The following is a 23,469-nucleotide window of genomic DNA, read 5'->3' on the forward strand; positions in this document are numbered from 1 at the left end:
AATAAATTATGAAGGAACTTCAAACTGCCCAAAACACCGCAGCCAGACTCATATTTGGAAAAACAAGATACGAAAGCGCCAAACCCCTATGTGAAAAACTGCATTGGCTCCCAATCAAGGAATGAATCGCGTTCAAAATCTGCACCCCGGTTCACAAAATTATTCACGGCGAGGCCCTGATCTACATAGACTTACCAACCAGAAACACAAACAGGTCAGCATGCACATTCCTAAATCTCCACTACCCAAGCTGCAAAGGACTAAAATACAAATCAACATATGCATCCAGCTTCTCCTAGATAAGCACGCAACTATGGAATGCACTACCAAACATCACGAAAACAATGCATGACCTAGCAACCTTTCGGAAATCATTAAAGACCAATCTGTTCAAGAAGGTATCACAACAATCCAACCTAAACACCCGAACCCTGCAACACAACAAAACTTGTACCAGAACAGGACACTTCATTCTTCCTCCTCAACTACATAAGACACTCTGTTACTCAAGAACTTTAACGCAATTACCACTCTGTATTTCTGATACCGGAATTGGCGTTCGCCATCACGGTACTATCTAAGCCACATTGCGCCTGCAAATAGGTTGGGAAATGTGGGATAAAAATTCAACAAATAAATAAATAAAACACAATCACTGGCATCACTCAAAAGACCATGCCCTGAAAGTATTAAATGCGGCGACCCACCATACCACCGTGGAGGCCTCCTGAGTAATTACCAGGGGTTCTCAGGAGGTCGGATAGGTGGAAAAAGGAAGGGGGTTATGTTGCCTTGAGGGAGGGGGGGTCAGGTGGGAAGGAGGAGCATTGGGTAGGAGCCTCTCCTGTCCAATTGATCACTTTAAATATTGACCCCCTTATTCCCAAAGTCAGATACCTTAACCCTTTGAAAATTAACCCCACAGAAATCTCTGCCACTGATAGAGATTATTTGTTTGTTTATTTATAACATTTATACCCCACATTTTCCCACACACTAGCAGGCTCAATGTGGCTAACATCAAACCGTAAAGGCAATCGCCAATCCATTAAATAAACAAACACATCATAGTATGGTAAACAGGAAGGATAGTAATTACAAGGGATGAGGGAATAGAGGGGGAGGGTAATAGAGTCCATGACGGTCCATTAATTAGAGTAAGAAATGTGAAGAGCGGCAGAGCATCACTGACATTAATACGATGGACAGAGCAAGGAGAAGAAGGGAGGACATGCATTGATCACTAGCGTTGATACAGACCATAGAGGTGGTTATGACAGACATGGCTTCAAATCTCAGCTGTCTTGGGCTAAGGACTTCTTTAGGTTACTGTTACTAAAGAGCAAACTGTCTAGAGAACTGGGAAATATTCTTGCCAGGACCACGTGTGCCACAGCGGTACCTGATTCCTGCTCGGCTGTAGTCTGTCCTCCATGGTCTGCTTCGCAATGTTGGAGTAGTAGGCATAAGAGAGGTCATGGTCCATCGGGAAGCCATCCACTCCCAAGTGATGCTTGTGACCTAAATACATCTGAGACAAACGCTCATCTGCCTGGGCAGCAATCAGAACGTACCGTAGGGCCTTTGGAACAGAGAGAGAGAGAGGACATTTGCTCAGGCTGTGCAGTTTAATCAATCATTAAAAATTGTACAATAAGTCAATAAATATTCTGGGTTTAAGAAAAATTCAGTTTCTAATCAGAAAACTGAAAAATAGTAAAGAAACCATCCAATAACTGTATATGTGAAGTCAAAACTAAACTTTATATACGTTTAGAAAAATTAAATCACATTTGCATTTAAAATTGTCAATTGTGCTCAGTTTATTTTTTTGGTGTATTACAGCGTCCCGAACTCTCGAGCAATGCAACAACACCATCACACCATCATAGCACTCCCTGCCTCCTATCCTGTATATCCGCTCTAGATGATCACAAAATTAGAGTCTTCAAAATTATAGGTTACTTAGCTTGTAAAACTCTTTTTTTGTGAAAGATTTCCTTCTCATCGTCTAGGAGATGCTGCTATGTAGGTTCTGGTGCGAGCCCCGGAGCGGTGTAAGACTTTTTATTTGCAAGATCACTCTGTGACTCCATTAACTGAATATCGTTATGTTAACATCCATGGCTCCCAACATGGGCCATGTTTCGCCAACTCTGGGGAACTTATATATCAGCAACTGAAAGGGAGGAACAACCCCCATCCGATCCCTGAAAGGACGGCTGAGGGGAGATTTGATTGAGGTCTACAAAATCCTGAGTGGTGTAGAACAAGTAGAAGTAAATCGATTCTTTGCTCTTTCAAAAAGTACAAAGACTAGGGGACACTCAATGAAATTACACGGAAATATTTTTAAAAGAAATAGGAGGAAATATTTTCTCACTCAGAATAGTTAAGCTCTGGAACTTGTTGCAGGAGGATGTGATAACAGTAGTTACATATCTGGGTTTTAAAAAGTTTTGGTCAAATTCCTGGAGGAAAAGTCCATAGTCTGCTATTGAGACAGACACGGGGAGGCAGCTGCTTGCTCTGGGATTTGCAGCAAGGAATGTTGCCACGGTTTGGGTTTCTGCCAGGTACTTGTGATCTGGCTTGGCCACTGCTGGAAACAGGATACTGGGTTGGCTAGACCATTAGTTTGACCCAGTATTGCTACTCTTATGTTCTTACTTCCTAACTTCTGAAACTGACGTCAAAACTCACTACAGTTATGAGGTCATTTAAGTTTTGCTTTAATTGGATTTCAATCTTTTTCTACATAGTGATCCTCTGTGTTTATCCCACACATTCTTGAATTCTGTCACCGTTTCTGTCTTCAAGACCTCTCATAGGAGGGCAATCCAGGCATCCACCACCCTTTCTATGAAAAAGTATGTCCTGACATTGCACCTAAGTCTCCCACCTGCAAGCTCAACTCATGACTTCTAGTTCTGCTGCTTCCCTGTTTCTGAAAAAGATTCATATTAATATCTGTTAAATATTTAAACATCTGTGTCATATCCCTCCTTTCCTCTAGGGGACACACATTGAGGTTTTCAAGTCTCTTCTCATATGTCTTTTGGCACAAGTCCCATATCATTTTTGTTGCCTTCCTCTGAACCACCTCAAGGTTTTTTGATGCCCTTAGCAAGATCTAGCCTCCAAAACTGAACACAATACTCTAAACGGGGCCTCACCAATGACTCGTACAAAGAAGCATATCCAATAGAAGAATGGAGGTATTAATTACCTCCTTTCTTCTACTGGATATGCTTCTGTGCAGCCTAGCTTCCTTCATGCTACAGCCGTTACCTTCTCACATTGATTTGCCTCCTTAAGATCCTCCAACACTATCACCCAAAGGTCTCTCTCCTGATCTGTGCTTATCTGTCTCTCGCCCCTTAGCAAATACAACTCTTCTAGGTTTCTACACCCCATGTGCATCACTCCACACTTCATTGCATTAAATTTTAACTGCCAAACATTAGACCATTCTTCTAATCTAAAATGGGGCTGATGACCTCTACCTCTTCCTCTTGTATGAAAAGATGATCCTTATCAGTAGTATTGCAAGACTACTCCTAGGGGTTATCAGTGCCATCTTGGATTATGGTGTCCACCTAGTTGGCAGTAGAGGAAGCTCACTGCCACCCAGGATCACTAAGAGGGGCATAATCGAACGGGGTGCCCAAGTTTTCATGAGGGCGTCCTCGCAGGACGGCCCCGTAAAGGGGCGGGGAAACCAGTATTATCGAAACAAGATGGGCGTCCATCTTTCATTTCGATAATATGGTCGGGGACACCCAAATCATGAAATTTAGGTCAACCTTAGAGATGGTCATCCTCAGGTCGTTTTTGAGATGGTCGTCCCCGTTTTTCGGCAATAATGGAAACCGAGGACACCTATCTCAAAAACGGCCAAATCCAAGGCATTTTGTCATGGGAGGAGCTAGCATTCGTAGTGCACTGGTCCCCCTCACATGCCAAGACACCAACCGGGCACCCTAGGGGGCACTGCAGTGGACTTCAGAAAAAGGTCCCAGGTGCATAGCTTCCTTACCTTGGGTGCTGAGCCCCCCCAAATCCCCCCCAAAACCCACAACTGTACAACACCACCATAGATAGCCCTTAGGGATGAAGGGGGCACCTACATGTGGGTACAGTGGTTTGTGGTGGGTTTTGGAGGGCTCACATTTACCACCACAAGTGTAACAGGTAGGGGGGGATGGGCCTGGGTCCGCCTGCCTGAAGTACACTGTACCCACTACAACTGCTCCAGATACCTGCATACTGCTGCGATGAACCTGAGTATGGCATTTGAGGCTGGCATAGAAGCTGGCAAAAAAGTATTTTTAAACTTTTTTATGGTGGGAGGGGTTTAGTGACCACTGGGGGAGTAAGGGGAGGTGATCCCCGATTCCCTCCGGTAGTCATCAGATCAGTTTGGGCACCTTTTTAATGCTTGGTCGTGAAAAAAGATGGCCCAAGTAAAGTCACCCAAGTGTTCCTCAGGGACGCCCTTCTTTTTTCCATTATCGGCCGAAGATGCCCATCTCCTAAGCATGCCCCAGTCCCACCTTCGCTACACTGCTGACACGACCTGTGAACTTTGGTCGTCCCCGCGACGGAAAGCAGTTGAGGACGCCCAAAATTGGCTTTTGATTATGCCGATTTGGGCGACCTTGTGAGAAGGACGCCCATCTCCCGATTTGTGTCGGAAAATGGGCACTCTTCTCTTTCGACAATTCACCTGTAAGTCACCAATGCTGACCTCCAGTTAAGTACTTGGGGGTGCAAATTGGGTGATGGAAGATAGAAAACCCTTAACCTTAGAGGCCTGTCAGGGGTGAAACTTATTAAAAGGGAGTGGGGGTTTGTGGATCAGGAGATCAGGTTGTCGTTGGAGGGTTGGGATTTGTGGATTGGAGGGTCAAGGGTTCCAGATTGGCTTTGGGGGAGTCATGTGTCTCAGTTGGGGAGGGGGGGAAGGAACCAAGCTACAGACAGGCTGCTGCCATGTTGTGTGTTAATGCACAGCCACCATGTTACATGCCCAGGCCATTAGCGCAAGGTCCTGTGCTGTGGGTCCAGACATGTAACATGATGCTCATGCATAAGCTGTGTATCCTATGACCGCTGCATGGGCCACCCAAGCTTTGCAGTTAATTCACATCCATTTTTTGTGTTACATGTGCAAATACTACCTCAGTTTCGTAAAAGGACTCCATGAGGAAATAATAAGTGGTCTAGCAAATGACATTGGAACTGTCCATTTGAGTCCTTCTAGAACACTCTGGTATCAGTTATCACAGTTTTACTTACTGCTTTCTTTTTACCTTCTAGGATGATTCCATCTGTCTCTGTAAAGCTGGATTTCTTCCGGTAAGCTGGAAATGGAAGTGGATTAAATTCAGGTACTCTACCTTTATGTGGTCTATTTTCAGCCCAAATCCAGTCTGGTACAAGACAGATGTGAGGAAGTATGCCCGATGAAAGCCCAGGCAGCCAGCCTGGAGCAGCAAAGGTATCAATTTCCTGATGCGGGCAGTGCCCCCACGGCCCGTCACCCTTTTCTCAAATGTGCGGAACAGTTCCAGGCCCAGGAGTTCATGTTTCAGCAGCCGTACGCCTACCAACATGAGAGAAACGATAAAAATTAGAACCGATTGTCAGCGCTGTAAGCCGCTTTGAACCGAAACTTGTTTTTGGATAACAGTGGGATCCAAGAACGCATAAATAAAATAAACACTCTTTTCCAACCCTACCTTAGCCAGTCTCAACCCTTACTCGCCTCTCCCACCAGTCAGCTTCCACCAAATTGTCCTACCCCCGTTCCCAAAAGCAACAAAAAGGGGGAAAACAAAACTTCCACAAAACACAAACAGCAAGCAAAAAGGTAGACGACACCAAAGACTAGTCCAAGAGTGGCCAATAAGTCCAAGGGCTTGAACAATTTCCAAAACTACAGTTTATTCTCCTGTGATGAAATACAGGATCCAAAACGTTCATTTTTACTTGTATCACTTTGTCATTTATTTATTTATTTATTCATACCCATTGTTATATTATCAATTGCCACCTCTTTACTTTTTTTAACACATCTTTTTAACTTATGATGTACTAGTAAATAAGGCCCATTTCTGAAACAAATGAAACGGGCGCTAGCAAGGTTTTCCTTGGAGTGTGTATGTTTGAGAGAGTGTGTGTGAGAGTGACTGTGTGAGAAAGAGAGAGTGAATGTGCGAGTGTGTGTGTGTGTGACAGAGAGAGAGTGAGTCTGGGTGTGAGTGTGTCTGGGAGAGAGAGAGTATGTGTGTGAGAATGAGAGTGTGTGTGTTTGAATGAGAGTGTGTGCGAGTGCATATGTGAGACACAGTGAGTGTGAGAGAGAGAGTGTGTTTCACACAGATACACTGTGTGTGAGAGATTGTGTGTGAAAGAGAGAGAGTGTGTGTGAGACAGAGTGTGAGAGTATGTGTGCGATACACAGACTCTCTGTGAGACCGAGAGACTATATGAGACCGAGTGTGTGAGACCGACAGTGTGTGAGAGTGACTGTGTGACACATAGAGAGTGAATGTGATACAGTGTGAGACATAGTGCTGGAGACTGTGTGAGAGAAAGACACTGACTGTGAGAGAGTGTGTGTGAGAGAGTGTGTGTGTGACAGAGATCTCTCTGTGGTCTCAGGACCCCCTCCCCCTCCCCCTCTGGTATGAGGGCCCCCTCCCCCCCCCTCTGGTCTCAGGATCCCCTCCCCTCTGTTCTCAGGATCCTCTCCCCCCTCTCAGGTCTCAGGCCCCCGTCCCCCTCTGCGTTCCCCTCTCCTCCCCTGTGGTCTCAGGACTCCCTGCCTCTCCCCCCCCCCCTCCTCTGCGTGGTTAGCAGCACCGTGTGAGTGTGTGTGTGTGTGTGTGTGTGTGTGACAGAGAGAGAGTGAGACTGGGTGCGAGTGTGTCTGTGAGAGAGAGAGAGTGTGTGTGATTGTCCTCTCTCCCTACCCCCCTCCAGCCACCCAGCAATTCTCCTCTCTTCCATGCCCCCCCCCTCCAGCCACCCAGCGATTCTGCTCTCTCCCCTGCCCCCCCCTTCAGCCAGCCAGCGATTCTGCTCTCTCCCCTGCCCCCCCCTCCAGCCACCCTGCGATTCTCCTCTGTCCCCTGCCCCCCTCCAGCCACCCAGCGATTGTACTGTGTCCCCAGATTAGCTCCGTCAAAGCGGCGGCGCTATTGAAAGCCCTGGCCGTCTCTAGCCTGCTCGTCTCCAGCGTTCGAGTTTGTTCCCTCAGTCCTGCCTTCTGATTACCCACCCTCAACGTCATCACGTTTTGACGCGAGGGCGGGGCAGAGAGATGTGACAGACTTACGAATGTGACGAACCCTTCACTGAAGCCACGGAGTCAGCTTCAGAACGTTGGAGGTGCTTTTTATTATAGTAGATGATGGATTAAATTCACAGATCACTTTGTGCATAATTATTGTCCTGCTATTTTTAACATCACTTTTCAATAGGCATTCATCTTACTTTTTAAAACAACTTTATTTCAAGATCTACTAGAAATCAATTTTTATTAAAGTTTCCCTCGTTTCGTCATGTAAAGGCAAAGAGAATTTTTCAATCCATTTTTCCATATCGGGCTGCCATTCTTCCTTTGTAAAAGACCCCTCCCCCTCTGTGCGCAAACAAAGCATAATCGAATATAAACTACAATAACAGTTGCCAAAAACAGGGACAGCCTACTCAATTTGGGGGCAGAAATTTCTTTAAAAGAAATGCTTTTAATAATGTCCTAAAAACAAAATAATTTTGGATTTTTCTCAAATGTAATGGAATCAAATTCCAAATGGCTGGCGCTTGATCTAGAAGGCTGGCTGAGAAGCTAGTCTTAGATTTCAGCTTACTGGGAGTGGGATAATGAGAGTTATAAATTGTCTCGCAGACCCTCTGCTTTTTAGCAGCGGTCTGCACCCAGTTTGTCAGATAAGCTGGAACTAACCCATGAAGAATCTTATAAACCATTATGCAGACCTTAAACTGGACACGTGCCACCACTGGTGACCAGTGGAGGTCCTGCAATAAAGGGAAGACTCTATCGCATTTGTGAACTGAAAAAATTAAGCATCCTTCTGTCTGTCCGAACGGTTTGAATTTTCTTCAAAAGATTCTTTTCACAACCTGCATAAATACTATTACAATAGTCCCAGAATGGACAAAAGAAACCATTGAACAACCAATCATATGTGGAGGGGCATAATTGAACAAAAACGTCTATCTCCATGGGCGTTTATCTCCGAGAACGGGTCCGTGAAGGGGCGGACCGAACCGTATGTTCGAAAAAAAATAGACGTCCATGTTTTATTCGACAATTTGTGAGCTGGGTGTTTTTGTTTTTCAGTGATAATGGAAAATGAAAGCGCCCAGCTCAAAAACGAATAAATCCAAGGCATTTGTTCGTGGGAGGGGCCAGGATTCGTAGTGCACTGGTCCCCCTCACATGCCAGGACACCAACCGGGCACCCTAGGGGGCACGTTTACAAAAACAAAAAAAAAAGGTAAAAGAGCTCCCAGGTGCATAGCACCCTTCCCTTGTGTGTTGAGCCCCCCAAATTCCCCCTCAAAACCCACTGCCCACAAGTCTACACCATTACTATAGCTCTAAGGGGTGAAGGGGGGGCACCTACATGTGGGTACAGTGGGTTTGGGGGGGGTTGGACGACTAAGCATTAAGCAGCACAATTGTAACAGGTAGGGGGGGGATGGGCCTGGGTCCACCTGCCTGAAGTCCACTGCACCCCCTAACAACTGCTCCAGGGACCTGCCAGGGAGGTGGGTATGACATTTGAGGGTGAAAATAAAAAGTTGTGAAACATCATTTTTTGTGGTGGGAGGGGGTTAGTGACCACTGGGGGAGTCAGGGGAGGTCATCCCCGATTCCCTCTGGGGGTAATCTGGTCATTTAGGGCACTTTTTGGGGCCTTATTCGTGGAAAAAAACAGGGTCCAGGAAAAGTGCCCTAAATTCTAGCTACAAACGCATACTTTTGTTCCATTATCGGCGAAAAGCGTCCATCTCTCCTCGGCCGATAACCACGCCCCAGTTCCACCTTCACCACGCCTCTGACATGCCCCCATCAACTTTGTACGCTTCCGCGATGGAGTGCAGTTGAAAACGTCCAAAATCGGCTTTCCATTATACCGATTTATTCATTTTTGTGAGATAAACGTCTATCTCCCGATTTGGGTCGAAATCTAGGCATTTTTCTCTTTCAATTATAAGGTGGATAGTAACATAGTAACATAGTAGATGATGGCAGAAAAAGACCTGCATGGTCCATCCAGTCTGCCCAACAAGATAAACTCATATGTGTATACCTTACCTTGATTTGTACCTGCCTTTTTCAGGGCACAGACCGTACAAGTTTGCCCAGCAGTACTTCCCGCCTCCCAACTACCAGTCCCGCCTCCCATCACCGGCTATGGACAGACCGTATAAGTCTGCCCTCCGCTATCCTCGCCTCCCAACCACCAACCCCTCTTCCCCCCACCTGCTCCGCCACCCAATTTCGGCCCAATCGGAATGTATGACTATCAAACAAATTATGGATTTCTCTAAGTTTTTTCCAGTGCATTTTTTTCTAGCAAGAAAGGTGTCAGTACTCAAATGCTAAACTGGGGGGGGGAGGTGGGTGATCACTAAGGAACCCACCCCACAATAGCCAGGCACCCTGCAACCAGTCACAGAATCTATGACAAGGCAGAATTGGTGTGTAGAGCCTGAGCTCTTTCATTAAAACTTGGGGACCATGGGTCAATTTTAGCAGACAATGGAAAAGGTGCCGGTACTCAGTACCCCCAAGTTCCCCCTCAAAAAAAGATTTCCTAATGAGTGAGTTCACATGTGATTCTAGTGTTAAAACACCAGATAAAAGGACCCTTAAAACCTTAATACTCGGTTTCAACATGTTATTATTCCATAAATTATTTAGTATTACAATAGAGAGGTATTATAATATTCTCCGTTTTGTTCTCCATTCCTTTCCTAATAATTCCTAATATTCTATTTTCTTTCTTAGCCGCCGCTGCACACTGAGCAGAGGGTTTCAATGTATCATCAGAAAGTCCAGGTGTAACTGACATAGGGCAAGTTAATACTGGTCTCATATTGAAATAACTGCTACACCTATAAGGGTTAAAACGTTCTTGTAAGCTAGGGAGTGAGGCTGTACAAAGGGTTTTTCAGGTAATGTTTTCCCTGGAGGCACAATATTATTTACTGGCACCATCAGGAACTATTCAGCAGAACATACACAGTAGGTAGAGAAAGAGGTTCCTTCAACCCTTTGTTTCCTTACGGATCAGGTTCTGAGGGTGAGAAGGGCTTCTTCTGGGATCCCTGACACAAAGCTCACCTTGCTCCAAGACCATGGCCTTCAAGAGCTTGGAAACTGTTGCTCGTCGCGGTGGGGGGGGCGCCTCCCAAACTGAACACTGGGGTCCCGGAGGGATGTCACTATACCGGATGGTATAGTCCCAGTACACGGTGCCACAGGTCTCTAGGAGAAGGGAAGAGAACGAGAACATGCCAAGATGGATTACAGCCAGCCAGTCATCTCGCATTTTGTTAAGCATTAGCAAGATCAAAGTGATCCAATTCAGTGCATTTCAACAGGGCTTAGAGGCACCACACAATCCTTTCACACTTGTCTTACAAGCAGTGGCACTAAAAAGCTGTAAGAGGTGTCTCAAACAGCATACGTTACACCAATAAACACAGAAACACTTCACACACAAGGGAAACAATATCAGTTGACATCAAGGTGACAGTCTTGGTCTCTTTTGGCTAAGATCATAGTGCAGCATGTGAGGGGCTGAGATGAGAACCTGAATCCATTCTTCCCTTTGACCTCTCTGGGGTCACAATGAGATGAGGGATGGAGAGCATAAGGGAGTGAGATGGTTTTCCCAACCATGTTATCCTACAGTATCTTGCAGGATTAAGGGATGACTCGCAGTGGCTCTCACTGAGAAGACACTTGCTATCCCTTCTCAAGGGGGAATTCCTCATTGACCTTCATAATTTGATATCAGGCTCTTTCCAGTGATTGTATCTAATGAGCATAAGATGGAATCAACCAAGCGTCTTCTAAGCCATCATCAATCTTTGCTTCTAAAGTCAGCTCCCGGGCAGCATTTAATAGCAGAGATAACAGAGCTTCCTCCTGGGCTGGTGGGTTAGGTCTCACTCACATTGACCTGTGAGGGGTGTGGACCCAGAACATTTTCATGTCATTTCCAGGAATGTTCATTTTGTTTAGGGGTTCTTTCAACCTTATGTTGTGGCACCAATGTTGTTAAGAGAGTACGCTTTCCTGGAAAGAGTGTACACTCTTATGAAAAAGAGGGTGACCTCTTTTCTGATAGTTCACATATGTGCACACTGTTCACGTATGTGTAATGGTTCACATGTGTACATTTTTGGGACAGAGGTCACACTCTTTCTGGAAGACGTTGCACTATTGACAAGAAACAAAAAAACAGAAATGTTGTGCTTGTTTTTGTTTGACATTGAAATGACATGAGATATGTTGTTGATGTTTCTTATCATGAAGAGCCTTCAAAGTTGGGACTAGTCTTCAATTCATGGACCCAACACTAGCCATGTTTTGGCGTGTAGTGCCTCTGTCAGGAATCATTTGAGGGAATATAATAACCACAAATAATAATAAACCCAACGTGAGGGAGGATATCTTGCCTTGTAGCACTCTCGATCAGGTTTCTCAAAAGAAATGTTTTGCCACTATTTCTTTTGAGAACGCCAATCAAGAGTGCTCAAGGCTAGATATCCTCGATCCTTGTATTAGTTTTAACCCTCACTTTGGGTTCATTCCCTCAGATGACTCTTGATGCAGGTGCTGCTCGCCAAAACCCGACCCGTGTTGGGTCCATGAATTAAGACTAGTCCTAACTTTAAAGGCTCTTGGTGCTGTTTTTTTCACTGTGTGTTGTGTACTTTGACCCTCTCCATCTTGCTGTATTGATGTTTCTTATGTCATTTCAACTGAATGCACACCCCTATGCCCCGGAGCACATCTTCTAGAACAGGGAAATGTCTTGTTCCTATCCATGTGTAAATCTGTAATGGCAGGTGGCCGCTGAATTCCAAGTGTCATCAGTGCTTTTTTCCTCAACTTTTCAGAGCTCTGACTGGTCACAAGCAGCTGGGATCTATGGAAGAGGAAAGCTGATAAAGGGAATACTCCATCTCTCCGTCGGTGAACCCTCTGAGATACAAATAAACAAGAACACCCAGTAACTCTCTGAACCTCTTGAAGCAGAGATGTTCTGCAAGGTTTTCTGTGTCTATCTGAAGGGGTGTGAGCTTAGAAAGAAATGTTCACTTACCCACACTGAATGCTTTTGTACCCCGATGCACTCAAGATTAGCTGTGAGCTATGGAAGGTACAGTGTATGCATAATAACATAGTAAATGATGACAGATAAAGACCTGAACGGTCCATCCAGTCTGCCCAACAAGATAAACTCATTTTACATGGTATGTGATACTTTATACTCGAGTTTGATTTGTCCTTGCCATTCTCAGGGCACAGACCATAGAAGTCTGCCCAGCACTGTTCTTGTACTAAAAGTTCTGAAGCTAACATCAAAGCCTCTTAAACACTCCAGCCCATCTGTATCTATTCAGTTACGATCAGGGCGTAGATCGTAGAAGTCTGCCCCCAACACTGGTTTTGTTTCCCAATTACTGGCGTTGCCACCCAATCTCCGCTAAGATTCCATAGATCCGTTCCTTCTAAACAGGATTCCTTTGTGTTTATCCCATGCATGTTTGAATTCCATTACCGTTTTCATCTCCACCACCTCCCATGGGAGGGCATTCCACGTATCCACCACCCTTTCCGTGAAAAAATACTTCCTGACATTACTCCTGAGTCTGCTCCCCCTTCAACCTCGATTCATGTCCTCTAGTTCTACCACCTTCCCATCTCCGTAAAAAGTTTGTTTGCAGATTAATACCTTTCATATATTTGAATGTCTGTATCATGTCACCCCTGTTTCTCCTTTTCTCCAAGCTATACATGTTCAGGTCAGCAAGTCTCTCCTCGTACGGTTTGCAACGCAAATCCCATACCATTTTTGTATATTTTGCATAGGTCTTCCGTGTCCATTTTCTGCTGGGCAGATGTGTGCATCAATGCATGAATTCCCCACCCCCACCCCTGGAATGGTCTCCTTTAAAGCTAGGGTTCAGTTTTCTCCACCTTTGAAAGTAGGCATTTTTGTGCTATTCAGCACCTGTGTCTGGACAGCTCCTTGATAAACCAAAGCCCACCTCAGAATTAATGGTGCTTTTCAATGAAGAAATAAGGGAGGCATTTCATAAAGAATTTTTCACACCTAATGCTGTTATAGATGCATAAAAGACCTCTTTTAAATTTACTCTACATGCAAGTACATACTCTGACAAGGAGGGGCGTACCTGCTCTCAGTCCGGGTGAAGGCATGTTCGCAGATAAGGTCATGAAGTATAAAACATCTATCTACATACACATACCTATGTCAGGCGTGTGTATTCATATCACCTCTATGTCAGTGTTAACCACCATGATAGCATTTCAGCCACAATTCCAGCTGCTTTTATGCTGCTAATTAATCATGTTCTCTGAGCGTCTTTATAGAACAGCTTCAAAACAAACCCCTACCTGGCCTCCTGACCATTGTTCCCTCTAAGCTGAGCTGGAGTCTTCCAAATGCATTGCTGCCAGTGGGGATGATAACTTGGATTGGCCACTGTTGGAAACAGGATGTTGGACTTGATGGACCTTCGGTCTGTCCCAGTATGGCAACACTTATGTACTTATGTGCTTGGGATTCTGAATGGAATCTTGCTACCCTCTGGGGTTCTACATGGAATGTTGCTACTCTGGGATTCCAGAATCTTGTTATTCTTTGAGGTCTCTGCCAGGTACTTGTGACCTGGATTGGCCACTGTTGGAAACAGGATACTGGGCTTGATGGACCTTTGGTCTGTCCCAGTATAGCAACACTTATGTACTTATGTACTTGGGATTCTGAATGGAATCTTGCTACTCTCTGGGGTTCTACATGGAATGTTGGTACTCTGGGATTCTAGAATCTTGTTATTCTTTGAGGTTTCTGCCAGGTACTTGTGACCTGGATTGGCCACTGTTGGAAACAGGATGCTGGGCTTAATGGACCTTTGGTCTGTCCCACTATGGCAACACTTATGTACTTATGTACTTGAGATTCTGAATGAAATCTTACTACTCTTTGGGGTTCTACATGGGATGTTGCTACTCTTTGGGTTTCTGCCAGGTACTTGTGACCTGGATTGGCCACTGTTGGAAACAGGATGCTGGGCTTGATGGACCTTCGGTCTGTCCCAGTATGGTAACACTTTTGTACTTATATACTTATGGTGCTTTAATATTGTGTTTCAGTCACTAAGGACAGGCAGGTTCCCTGGAGTCCTGCAGAGCTTGCCTGTCCCTCATTATTGAAAATGTAATAGTGAAACAGCGCCACCCACTGGCAGGACTGTAAGTGGAGGACTCCAACTCAGCTTAGAGAGAATAGTGCTTTTCACTTAGGGGTCCTTTTAATAAAGTGGAGGAGTGGCCTAGTGGTTAGAGCACCAGTCTTGCAATGCAGAGGTGGCTGGTTCAAATCCCACTGCTGCTCCTTGTGATCTTGGGCATTTATGTTGGGTCGGTAGGGTATGCCTTTTTGAACAGGTTGGTTTTTAGTGATTTCCTGAAGTTTAGATGGTCGTAGGTTTTCTGCATTCCATAGTTGTGTGCTTATGTAGGCGAAACTGGATGAATAAGTTGATTTGTATTTGAGTCCTTTGCAAGTTGGGTAGTGGAGGTTTAGATATGTTCGTGATGATCTGAGTATGTTTCTGGTTGGTAGAGCTATGAGGTCTGTCATGTATCCTGGGGCTTCGCCGTAGCTAATTTTGTGGACCAGGGTGCATATTTTGAAGGTAATACGTTCTTTGATTGGGAGCCAATGCAGTTTTCCTCGGAGGGGTTTGGCACTTTCGAATCCTGTTTTACCAAATATCAGCCTGGCTGCTGTGTTTTGAGCGGTCTGGAGTTTCTTTGTGAGTTGTTCTTTACATCCCGCATAGACGTACATCCCGTACGTCTAGTAGCGCTATAGAAATGATAAGTAGTAGTAGATTCCGTTGCAGTAGTCTGCATGGCTTAGTACCATTGATTGTATTAGGTTATGAAATATTTCCCTCAGGAAGAAAGGTTTTAGGCGTTTAAGTTTCCACATTGAGTGGAACAGTTTCTTGGTTGTGGAGTTCACTTGGCTCTCAAGTGTAAGGTTGGAGTTGATTGTAACACCGAGTATTTTCAGGCTATCTAAGATAGGGAGGGTGTGGCCTGGGGTGTTAGCATGGGAGTCCTTACCTCCACCTCAATGGGTGGTGGTGTTCCCCCCCCCCCCCCCCCCCCCCCAGAAATTGCTACGCGGCAAGTGGTTCATTAACGGCACAGCCATTTCTTTTCCAGCAGGCCTCCTTTTACCATAGCTTATTAAAGGACCCCTTAAGCTATGGATATAAAGTCTCCCTCTGTAAGGGAAATGGTCACAATATGGCGGGAACCCCCTGTAGAACTTTTATTCTCAAAGGTTATGGTGGCAATTCTATAAATGGGAACCAAGATGTCGGCACAACAATGGGGCACTCTTAGCACAGTTCTATAACAGCTTCAGGGCATGCCTAAGCCACCACGGAATACTAGCGAAAAGACGCGTTTGCTTAATGAAAGATAGGACTGCGCACTTATGGCAGATCAGTGGCTGGTAGAGGCTGGAACCCTAAGTGCACCATAGCATTGTATAAGTTGCAGGTGCTTTTTGGTGACACGCCCATGCCCCACCCATGTGTACACATCACTTGCATTTACATCCTAAGCAATATTACTGCTCACTTTACAGAACTTCTGTGTGCAAATACGCATTACTGATACCAATGAAATGCACAAGTGCCAGTGTTACTACTACTACTACTATAATTTAGCATTTCTATAGCGCTACAAGGCGTACGCAGCGCTGCACAAACATAGAAGAAAGACAGTCCCTGCTCAAAGAGCTTACAATCTAATAGACAAAAAATAAAGTAAGCAAATCAAATCAATTAATGTGAACGGGAAGGGAGAGAGGAGGGTAGGTGGAGGCGAGTGGTTACAAGTGGTTACGAGTCAAAAGCAATGTTAAAGAGGTGGGCTTTCAGTCTAGATTTAAAGGTGGCCAAGGATGGGGCAAGACGTAGGGGCTCAGGAAGTTTATTCCAGGCGTAGGGTGTGCAGCGAGACAGAAGGCGCGAAGTCTGGAGTTGGCAGTAGTGGAGAAGGGAACAGATAAGAAGGATTTATCCATGGAGCGGAGTGCACGGGAAGGGGTGTAGGGAAGGATGAGTGTGGAGAGATACTGGGGAGCAGCAGAGTGAGTACATTTATAGGTTAGTAGAAGAAGTTTGAACAGGATGCGAAAACGGATAGGGAGCCATTGAAGCGCCTTGAGGAGAGGGGTAGTATGAGTAAAGCGACCCTGGCGGAAGACGAGACGGGCAGCAGAGTTTTGAACCGATTGGAAAGAGGAGAGGTGACTAAGTGGGAAGCCAGCAAGAAGCAGATTGCAGTAGCCAGTATTCTATAATCGATGAGAGCTTATTCCAGTTGATAAAATTACTCTTTAAATGTAATATTCGTAATATTCAGTCAACCCCCCCCCCCCCAGCACTTCTGTTACAAGTTTATGCTTAAACTATTTTTCCGTTTTAAGAGTTACTGGAAAGCAAAACCTTGAAGAAAAACAAAACAGGAATACAATCTCTGTCTACACTGTGCAAGGAACTGTGCCCCATTGAGAACAAACCTTAAAAAGACTCCAGACCGCTCAGAATACGGCAGCCAGACTTATCTTCGGTAAAACCCGATATAAAAGCACAAAACCCCCTCCGCGAAAAACTACATTGGCTCCCAATTAAAGAACGCATTGCTTTCAAGATCTGCACAATGGTTCACAAGATTATCTACGGTGAAGCCCCAGGATGCATGACAGACTTGATCGGCCTACCTACGAGAAACACATCCGAATCATCACGAACATACCTAAATCTGCACTACCCAAGCTGCAAAGGACTCAAGTACAAATCAACCTACGCATCCAACTTTTCCTACATAAGCACCCAATTGTGGAACGCATTACCAAAAGCCATGAAAATCTCGTACGACCATCTACGCTTCCGGAGAACACTAAAAACTTATCTTTTTAAAAAGGCATACCCTACCAACCCAACAAATGCCTGATCTCTGCAACACAATAACACTAGAATTCAGAATGCACAAAACACAACTCTCCCACTGTTCAACGACCTTATGTGGCTGCCCCACATGAACTTTCTCTCATCTCAACATCACTCTGTATTTGTAAACACCGGAGACTGCAAATAGGTGGGAAAATATGGGATACAAATGCGACAAATAAATAAAATAATTTTGCCCCTTATTTGAATTTGGCTGTCTTTGGGGGAGGGGAAGGGATATTTCTGGCCTGGTAGATTCCTCCCAGTCCTTCACCTTTCCATCTCATGATGAACTTGCCTCTGCTGGATTATAGTGCTATGAACTTTTATTCAAATTTACCTGTGGTTTTCTCCAGATTTATCTTCCTTCTCACTAAGTCCAGTCCAGTCATTAGAACAACAACCACAATTCCCCTGTCTAACCACTAGATGTCACTGTTGAGCCATGGCTAGAGCTCCCAGGAACCAAAAGACCTGGGCCAGAAACGGAATCTGGGTCTTTCATGTGGCCCCTTCTGTGTTTTATGATACTTCAGTGTGTGTGTGTGTGGGGGGGGGGGGGGGGGGGGGGGGGGGGGGGGGGTTCTCTCTCTTTATATAATAAGAAACAGATTCGGATCATCAAGATCATACCTAAACCTACACTACCCAAATTGCAAAGGACAAAACAACTCACACATCCGGCTTCTCCTACATAAGCGCACAAGTATGGAATGGGCTCCCAAAAGCTGTGAAAACAATCCACGACCACTTGAACTTCAGGAAATCACTAAAAACCAACCTCTTCAAAAAGGCCTACCCCAACGACCTCGTGTAAACCTCTTCACTCAGGAACATAACATGACTAATGATCGTACCGGACATCACGCAATCTTCATCCCTTCCGATCCTCCGCATATACCTCATTCGATCACTATACAACCTGTATTTGTTATCAACCGACTGGGCAATCGCCTTTGAGCCTGCAAATAGGTGGGAAAATGTGGGGTACAAATGCAACAAATAACAAATATATGTATTTATTTATTACATTTGTACCCCGCGCTTTCCCACACAAAGCAGGTTCATTGCGGCTTACATAGTAACTAGAATTACAGGAGTCTTGTAAGGAGAAATATTACAAGCTGAATATAAACATAATAATAGTGAGGTTTTAAAATAAATGAATTGGATAAGGGAAGGTAAACAAAGATAGGGTAGGCAAAAGCAGTAGGGATTGGGAGGGATATGGTATAGGAGAGATGGAGAAGAAAAGATTTGGGGGTGAGTATAAGGAGATAGGGAGATGGGGTCTAGGGGATAATCGGTGTCAAAGTCAGTATCAGTATCAGAGCAAAGTTGTATGGGTGGGCTGTTGAGCTTAAGTTGGGTCATTATGGTATCTATGCAGGCCACACTCACAGACACGTGACCCTCTATGGCACAAATACCTAGTTACAGGTACGTAGGCATGCTTAGTAATAAACACACACTGCCAAGCACTCAGATTTGCACTCAGCCCTTTATAAAGACAGCAGCAGAGACACCCAGAGGTGCTGATATAGGATGAAATTGGGGAGGTGTCAGGTTATAAAAAAACACTGCCTTACTCTCTGGTTCCAGAGACTCTGCCTCCAGCTTGTACACCTCCAGCCGCTCTAGGCATTCCTCTTGAAAGATGCTGCACTTGGCAAACCAGCGGCTGAAGTCCAAGCTCTTAATTAGATCCGGCAACATGCTCTCCGAATCCTACGAGGCACAATGAGAAGACGGATATCAGGGTGAACAGAGAATGCAGAGCACACATAAGACACGGAGGAAACTCCTCGTTATTGTAATGCAATAGGAAAAGGTCTATATGGACAGAGGGTGCTGATGCCACAGGGAGGGCAGGATGTCCAAAGGGCCGGCCCAACCATTAGACAAGACTAGGTAGTCACTTACAGCAACAGTTTTAAAGGAGCAGCAAAGAGCAGCTGCAGTCATAGCAAAAGCAGTCGGTCCTCACAGCCACACAAACTCAAATCAACCATCAGAGCATACTTCAACCTGCAGCAAGGGGGCAGCAAAGAGCAGCTACAGTCATTGCAAAAGCAGCCCATCCTCACAGCCACACAAACTCAAATCAACCATCAGAGCATACTTCAACCTGCAGCAAGGGGGCAGCAAAGAGCAGCTACAGTCATAGCAAAAGCAGTCCATCCTCACAGCCACACAAACTCAAATCAACCATCAGAGCATACTTCAACCTGCAGCAAGGGGGCAGCAAAGAGCAGCTACAGTCATAGCAAAAGCAGTCCATCCTCACAGCCACACAAACTCAAATCAACCATCAGAGCATACTTCAACCTGCAGCAAGGGGGCAGCAAAGAGCAGCTACAGTCATTGCAAAAGCAGCCCATCCTCACAGCCACACAAACTCAAATCAACCATCAGAGCATACTTCAACCTGCAGCAAGGGGGCAGCAAAGAGCAGCTACAGTCATTGCAAAAGCAGCCCATCCTCACAGCCACACAAACTCAAATCAACCATCAGAGCATACTTCAACCTGCAGCAAGGGGGCAGCAAAGAGCAGCTACAGTCATAGCAAAAGCAGTCCATCCTCACAGCCACACAAACTCAAATCAACCATCAGAGCATACTTCAACCTGCAGCAAGGGGGCAGCAAAGAGCAGCTACAGTCATAGCAAAAGCAGTCCATCCTCACAGCCACACAAACTCAAATCAACCATCAGAGCATACTTCAACCTGCAGCAAGGGGGCAGCAAAGAGCAGCTACAGTCATTGCAAAAGCAGCCCATCCTCACAGCCACACAAACTCAAATCAACCATCAGAGCATACTTCAACCTGCAGCAAGGGGGCAGCAAAGAGCAGCTACAGTCATAGCAAAAGCAGTCCATCCTCACAGCCACACAAACTCAAATCAACCATCAGAGCATACTTCAACCTGCAGCAAGGGGGCAGCAAAGAGCAGCTACAGTCATAGCAAAACAGTCAGTCCTCACTGCCACCCAATCTCAGGGGCCCTTTTACCAAAGGGTTGCTGCACGGCAACCCAGAACTACCACCGACCCAACATGGCCTCCAGCGCGCACCATTTCTAACACTGCTGGATTTTTAAATACATATATACCATAGGGAGTTACCTGGCAGTAATTGGGCAGCACTGTGGTTACTTAGTTTTTGCTGGAACCACTAGGCCATTCTCCCATCTGCTCATGGACCCTCCTTCACTGTCTAATTCTAGCTTCTAGATGCCATCTGGTATTTCAATGGGGTTCCGGAGATCTAATATTAATTCAGAAGTGAAGTGGAACCCACACAATTTTCAAAAGTCTGTCTTCATGAGGAGCTAGCTAACCTACATGTAGACAAAGCAACGGGACCAGATGGGTGTTTAAGGAAATTAGGGAAGTTCTGGCAGCTCTGGTACATACTTGTTGAAGTACGTACTTATACATATGTATACCACCAGCAGATTCAGTACTTCTTTAGAGTTGGGGTTGGTCCCAGAAGGATGGAGAATGGCAGAAGTAAGAAGAAGGTTGGGAACTACTGGCCAGTTAGTTTAATCTCTGTGGTGAGTAAATTAATGGAAACATTGCTATAAACAAAAAAATATATTGGATTGCAATTACGGAAGGGCTGTCAGGTAAGGTTTGCCTCTTGGTGGATGGTACCAAAATTTGTAACATCTGGAAGGTGTGGGTAACACAAGAAGGGATCTAGCATAGCTTGAAGAATGGTTTAGGATTTGGCAGCTAAGATTTAATGCTAAAAAATTGAGGGTCATGCTTAGTGGTTAGAGCACCAGTCTTGCAATCTAGAGGTGGCCAGTTCAAATCCCACTGCTGCTCCTTGTGATCTTGGGCAAGTCACCTAACCCTCCATTGCCTCAGGTACAAACTTAGATTGTGAGCCCTCCTGGGACAGAGAAATATCCAGAGTACCTGAATGTAACTCACCTTGAGCTACTACTGAAAAAGGTGTGAGCAAAATCTAAATAAATAAAGATTCTAGAATTCTAAAGAATAACAAGATTCCATGTAGAACCCCTTTGCCAAAACATTTCACAAGACCCCACAGTCATTCACAAGGGAAAATTATTCAACATAAAGGACTATTTTACATGCTCATCTTCCAATGTGGTATATATCATTCAGTGTAAAAAATGTAACGAAGGATGCTATATTGGAGAAACAGGCCAGATGCTCAAGACAAGATTCAACCTGCACAGGCACCACATGAAAATAGCCAGTGCCAATCAAGCCCCCACCCCTGTGGGCGAACACTTTTCAAGACCAGAACACTGCACCAGTGATTTCACAGTAAGGATACTGAAAGGTAATTTTAAAACAATACAGGAACGTAAAACCTTTGAAATAAGAATGATTGAATATTTTGACACCCAACAAACAGGACTTAATAAGGATCTGGGTTTTCTCTCTGTTTATTTCTCTGTTTATTACCCTCCTCTCACCTACCAACACCCATTCTGTTAGAATATCAATGAAATGCTTTGATGTCCCCATGCATACCCCCACCCTCCCACTCTGTCAGACTGTCAAAGTAATGCTTTGATGTTTCTCTCATATATATACTATCTGCTACCTCATTTGCTTATTTCCGATCTGACGAAGAAGGGCAACCTTCGAAAGCTAATCAAGAAATGTATTAAGTTATGTCCAATAAAAAAGGTATCATCTTATTTTCTTTTCCATGTTTTATTTTGTTTGATTTCTATTGATAACCTTAAGAGTGGACTAACATGGCTACCACACCTCTCTACATGTAGAACCCCAAAGAGTAACAAGATTCTTCGGGGTGGAGGAGTGGCCTAGTGGTTAGAGCACCAGTCTTGTAATTCAGAAGTGGCCAGTTCAAATCCCACTGCTGCTCCTTGTGATCCTGGGCAAGTTACTTAACCCTCCATTGCCTCAAGTACAAATTTAGATTGTGAGCCCTCCAGGGACAGGGCAATACCCAGTGTACCCAAATGTAGCTCATCTTGAGCTACTACTGAAAAGGTGTGAGCAAAATCCAAATAAACAAATAAAGTTTAGGCTCCAAGATCACACAGAACAGTCCAGAATAAGGAGTGAATTACTTCTTGAAAAAGAGCAGACCATAACAAAAGTAAAATGATATTTATTTCCAAGTCATCAAACCAGCAAACGATTGTTTGTTAGTTTGATGACTTAGAAAAATATTTTTACGTGGTCTGCTCTTTTTTTCTGTTGTTCTGGATCTTGCAGATCGTTTGCCTGATTGTTGTTTGTGAATTACTTCTGTGCATGAAAGAAAATCTGGTCTTGGGTGTGATCATATGTGATGTGTTTAAGGTGGCCAAACAGGTAGAAAAGGTGATGACACAAGCCAGAAGGATGCTTGGTTGCATAGGGAGAGGAATAGCCAGCAGGAACAAGGAGGTGATGACGCCTCTTTATGAGTTTCTGATGAGACCTCATTTAAGGGCCTTTATACAAAGCCACGTAGGCACTTACACTTGCCCCACATGGGCCAAATTGGAACTACCACCCGGCTACCACATGGCCATTTTGTACATGTGTCCAGTAGGCACGCCAGAAATTTTATGGCACGCAGCACTAACTGGGTGGTAATCTGCATTGTACGCGCCCTGACATAAGTACATAAGTAATGCCACACTGGGAAAAGACCAAGGGTCCATCGAGCCCAGCATCCTGTCCTCGACAGCGGCTAATCCAGGCCAAGGGCACCTGGCAAGCTTCCCAAACGTACAAACATTCTATACATGTTATTCGCGGAATTGTGGATTTTTCCCAAGTCCATTTAGTAGCGATTTATGGACTTGTCCTTTAGGAAACCGTCTAACCCCTTTTTAAACTCTGCCAAGCTAACCGCCTTCACCACGTTCTCCGGTAACAAATTCCAGAGTTTAATTATGCGTTGGGTGAAGAAACATTTTCTTTGATTTGTTTTAAATTTACTACACTGTAGTTTCATCGCATGCCCCCTAGTCCTAGTATTTTTGGAAAGCGTGAACAGACGCTTCACATCCACCTGTTCCACCCCACTCATCATTTTATATACCTCTATCATGTCTCCCCTCAGCCGTCTCTTCTCTAAGTTGAAAAGCCCTAGCCTCCTTAGTCTTTCTTCATAGACG

General features: G+C 44.9%; 1 protein-coding gene across 1 annotated transcript in view; it reads right to left on the reverse strand.

Annotated features, from left to right (window-relative positions):
* The window catches only part of LOC115468191 (protein sel-1 homolog 3-like), a 159,108-nt gene that overhangs the window by 49,191 nt on the left and 86,448 nt on the right, over window positions 1-23,469 (reverse strand). The window contains exons 13-16 of the mRNA XM_030199729.1: window positions 18,930-19,068; window positions 10,388-10,531; window positions 5,403-5,608; window positions 1,403-1,582 (exon numbers count right to left, since the gene is read on the reverse strand). Coding sequence (XP_030055589.1) covers window positions 1,403-1,582; window positions 5,403-5,608; window positions 10,388-10,531; window positions 18,930-19,068 — 669 coding nt within the window. The remainder of the gene's footprint in view (window positions 1-1,402; window positions 1,583-5,402; window positions 5,609-10,387; window positions 10,532-18,929; window positions 19,069-23,469) is intronic.

Source organism: Microcaecilia unicolor, chromosome 4 (genome assembly GCF_901765095.1).
Source record: "Microcaecilia unicolor chromosome 4, aMicUni1.1, whole genome shotgun sequence".
Classification (NCBI taxonomy): Eukaryota; Metazoa; Chordata; class Amphibia; order Gymnophiona; family Siphonopidae; genus Microcaecilia; species Microcaecilia unicolor.